General features: G+C 43.9%; 1 protein-coding gene and 1 long non-coding RNA gene across 2 annotated transcripts; one reads left to right on the top strand and one right to left on the bottom strand.

Moving 5' to 3' along the window:
- Positions 1-39: 39 nt before the first annotated feature.
- Positions 40-1,300, top strand: LOC111648566 (uncharacterized). Its single transcript, XR_015436552.1, has 2 exons — positions 40-840; positions 925-1,300. It is a non-coding gene; the product is annotated as an uncharacterized LOC111648566 (long non-coding RNA).
- On the bottom strand, positions 1,301-2,560 carry LOC111648579 (calpain-1 catalytic subunit-like). Its single transcript, XM_023398381.2, has 4 exons — positions 2,371-2,560; positions 1,923-2,039; positions 1,777-1,835; positions 1,301-1,649 (listed from the first exon to the last, which is right to left on the bottom strand). The coding sequence occupies exons 1-4, from the start codon at positions 2,408-2,410 to the stop codon at positions 1,626-1,628; spliced, it is 240 nt and encodes a 79-aa protein (XP_023254149.1). The 5' UTR covers positions 2,411-2,560; the 3' UTR covers positions 1,301-1,625.
- Between the last annotated feature and the right edge of the window lie 580 nt (positions 2,561-3,140).

Raw genomic sequence — 3,140 nt, forward strand, 5'->3', positions numbered from 1 at the left:
TATATATATATATATATATATATATATACACACACATACACACATACAGTCAAGCCCGGAATTATTCATACCCTTCTCAATAATCGATAGAAAAGCCTTTTATTGGCTATTACAGCAATCAAACGCGTCCTATAATTGCTGACCAGCTTTTTGCACGTCTCCACTGGTATTTTTGCCCATTCATCTTTAGCGACGTCTTATTATCTTCTGGGAGAAGCCTGTGTCATTTCCGGTCAAAAAAAAACTTGCTGGTTGAATAAAAGTAACTTTAAGTCAAAATTTGCCAGGGGTATGAATAATTTTGGGCTTGACTGTATATGTATACACAGTACTGTGTGTGTGTGTATGTGTGTGTGTGTGTGTGTATATATATATACATATATGAATAAAATAACTCAGTTCTAACGCCCACATGGAAAAATCAAACAAACCGTTTCATGATATTAATGATATTTTATTTTTCTGTCTCAGATCTTTTGTAAACTACATTTGAGACTTTTTACGAGTCGACTGACGTCTCGTTTAAATACACAAAGACCAAAACAAAAGGTCACAATAACACACAGGTAAACAGTAAACAACAACAGACAACAGACAAGACGCAACATAAAAATCAACAGAAGAGAGAGACAGGAGGCAAAATGAAAAAATTCAAATGAAATTGTATGGAGGTGGTGACTGTATGATGTCATCACTGTGCCATCACCACCTGCCCTGATGTTTCAGGTTGTGATGAAGACGGTGAACCAGCTGAGCTCCTTCTCTCCTCTCAGCCATGTGATGCTGCTCGCTCACCAGAGGCATTCTGGGAAGGTTCTGTGTGCCTGCCAGGTTCCCAAGGTAATCAAAACTCACCTGTCAGTGACATCACAGGGGCATGTGTCACGTTCGGAGCTTCTGATTGGCTGTGTTCTCCCTCCTCAGGACTCAACGTCTCTCCCGGCCTCTGATTGGGCGGTTGCGGTGTGCCGTCACCTCAGGGGGAGCGCCGGGGGCTCAACGCTGGTTGCCAAGGGAACAGGGAGTAGCAATGACATCACCGAGGCTCTGAGATGGGCAGAGGAGTTCGCCCGCCAGAACATGCAGCGATGACCTCATGAAAAGAGATGACATCATAGTGATCTCACAGCACCTCCTAGCGGAGGCCACAACATGCTGTACAGGTTACTCTAAGCCCCGCCCCCAGCTGCAGCTAGCATCCCCTCATTGGATGGCAGGCTCAAGTGTGAAGGTTCATTCTTTTAAACGGATATCTTGAACATTTCTTTGTTTTAAAAGAAATAAAAACATCTCAGATTGATCCTGTTATAAATTATCTTTATTATTCATTATTTTTAACAAGGTCGTTACAGTTTGTTATCAAAGTAAACAACAACAATAAACAGTTAAAAACCAACTAAACACAGAGACTTTAAACCTGTGGTGACGCCTCATATGACATCATAGTGTGACGACGATGATGACGATGATGACGATGGCGATGATGACCTCACTAACGTCCCTCTCCCTCATGATTAGAATAAAAACAAACTCCATTCACCACATGCAAAATATTTCAGGCAGATTTGTTCCGTCCCTTTTTCCAGGATCTGGATCAGACTGGTCCTGGTCCTGGTCCTGGTTCTTCAGAGCAGAGACACATTCAGCCACTACAGGAGAACCACAATAGGGCGTTAGTTTAATCTCTGAATACATAATCATCAGTCATGTGACCAGCAGCCATGTTAGTGCGAGGTCACCAGTCATGTGACCTTCGTCACATCTGAAGCTTCTCACCTCCATAATGTTCAGCTCGACGGTTCCTGAGTCGTCTTTGTCCAACGTGTTGAACGTGTCTGTGGACAGGAAACCATCATCATCATCATCATCATCATCATCATCATCATCATCATCATCATGGAGATGAATCTGTGAGGACTCACTGAACATGGTCTCCAGACGAACCAGACAGCCCACAAAGTTGTCAAAGTCGACGGTGAGATCTGGTTCACTGTAACGAGCCACCAGGACCTGATGAAGAGGATTATTGAGACTGAACCCTGAAACACACAGAGACCAGAACCTGATCAGACCCTGAACCCAGACCAGCAGCAGAACCAGACCACATGTGTATGTGCATCTGTTCAGAGGAGGAGGACTGAGCCTTGACCCGTCCGCCATGTTGTCTTCATGTCCTGTTGGATTCAGTTTCCCTCGTGTCTCACCGTCCTGTTCTATGTTCACATGATCCGTATATAAATATATATTTCTTTAACTATTTCACTTGAACCACAGCTCCCCAGAGACTGAAGGTCGTTTCCTGTCGTGAAGCTCAGAGGTCAAAGTTCAGAACATGAAGCTGCAGGAACAAAACAAGTGTTTGTGTTTTACCAGCTTCCTCCACAGCCGTCCTCATCTCTGTGGAACTCATGGTCCCCGAGTTATCCACGTCCTTCTCACGGTAAATGTTCTGTCACAGAGAACAGCAAGGAACAGCAGAGAACAGAGAACAACACAGAACAGAGAACAACAGAACAGCAGAGAACAAAGAACAACAGAGAAGAACAGAGAAGAACAGAGAACAGCAGAGAACAGAGAACAGCAGAGAACAGAGAACAACAGAGAAGAACAGAGAACAGCAGAGAACAAAGAACAGCAGAGAACAGCAGAGAACAACAGAGAACAGCAGAGAACAGCAGAGAACAGAACAACAGAGAACAGGAGAGAACAGCAGAGAACAGAACAACAGAGAACAGGAGAGAACAGCAGAGAACAGCAGAGAAGAACAGAGAACAACACAGAACAGAGAACAGCAGAGAACATTAGAGAACAGGAGAGAACAGGAGAGAACAGCAGAGAACAACACAGAACAGAGAACAGCAGAGAACAAAGAACAGAGAACAGCAGAGAACATTAAAGAACAGCAGAGAACAGCAGAGAACAACAGAGAACAGAGAACAACAGAGAACAGGAGAGAACAGCAGAGAACAGCAGAGAACAAAGAACAGCAGAGAAGAGAGAACAACACAGAACAGAGAACAGCAGAGAACAGCAGAACAATAGAGACCAGAAAGGTGCAGAGAACAGAGAACAACAGAGAACAACAGAGAACATTAAAGAACAGCAGAGAACAGCAGAGAAGAGAGAACAACAGAGAACAA

This window comes from Seriola lalandi, unplaced genomic scaffold, assembly GCF_002814215.2.
Source record: "Seriola lalandi dorsalis isolate HSWRI2012SDOR001 ecotype SW California unplaced genomic scaffold, Sedor1 jcf7180001963643, whole genome shotgun sequence".
Classification (NCBI taxonomy): Eukaryota; Metazoa; Chordata; class Actinopteri; order Carangiformes; family Carangidae; genus Seriola; species Seriola lalandi.

Bases quoted from the DNA above. Each gene is read 5' to 3' on its own strand.
- LOC111648579 (XM_023398381.2), bottom strand. From the start codon at position 2,410: ATGAGTTCCACAGAGATGAGGACGGCTGTGGAGGAAGCTG. The intron at 2,040-2,370 runs GTAAAACACAAA...TGTGTGTTTCAG, and splicing joins GACGGCTGTGGAGGAAGCTG to GGTTCAGTCTCAATAATCCT. The intron at 1,650-1,776 runs GTGAGAAGCTTC...GTTCTCCTGTAG, and splicing joins TCGAGCTGAACATTATGGAG to TGGCTGAATGTGTCTCTGCT.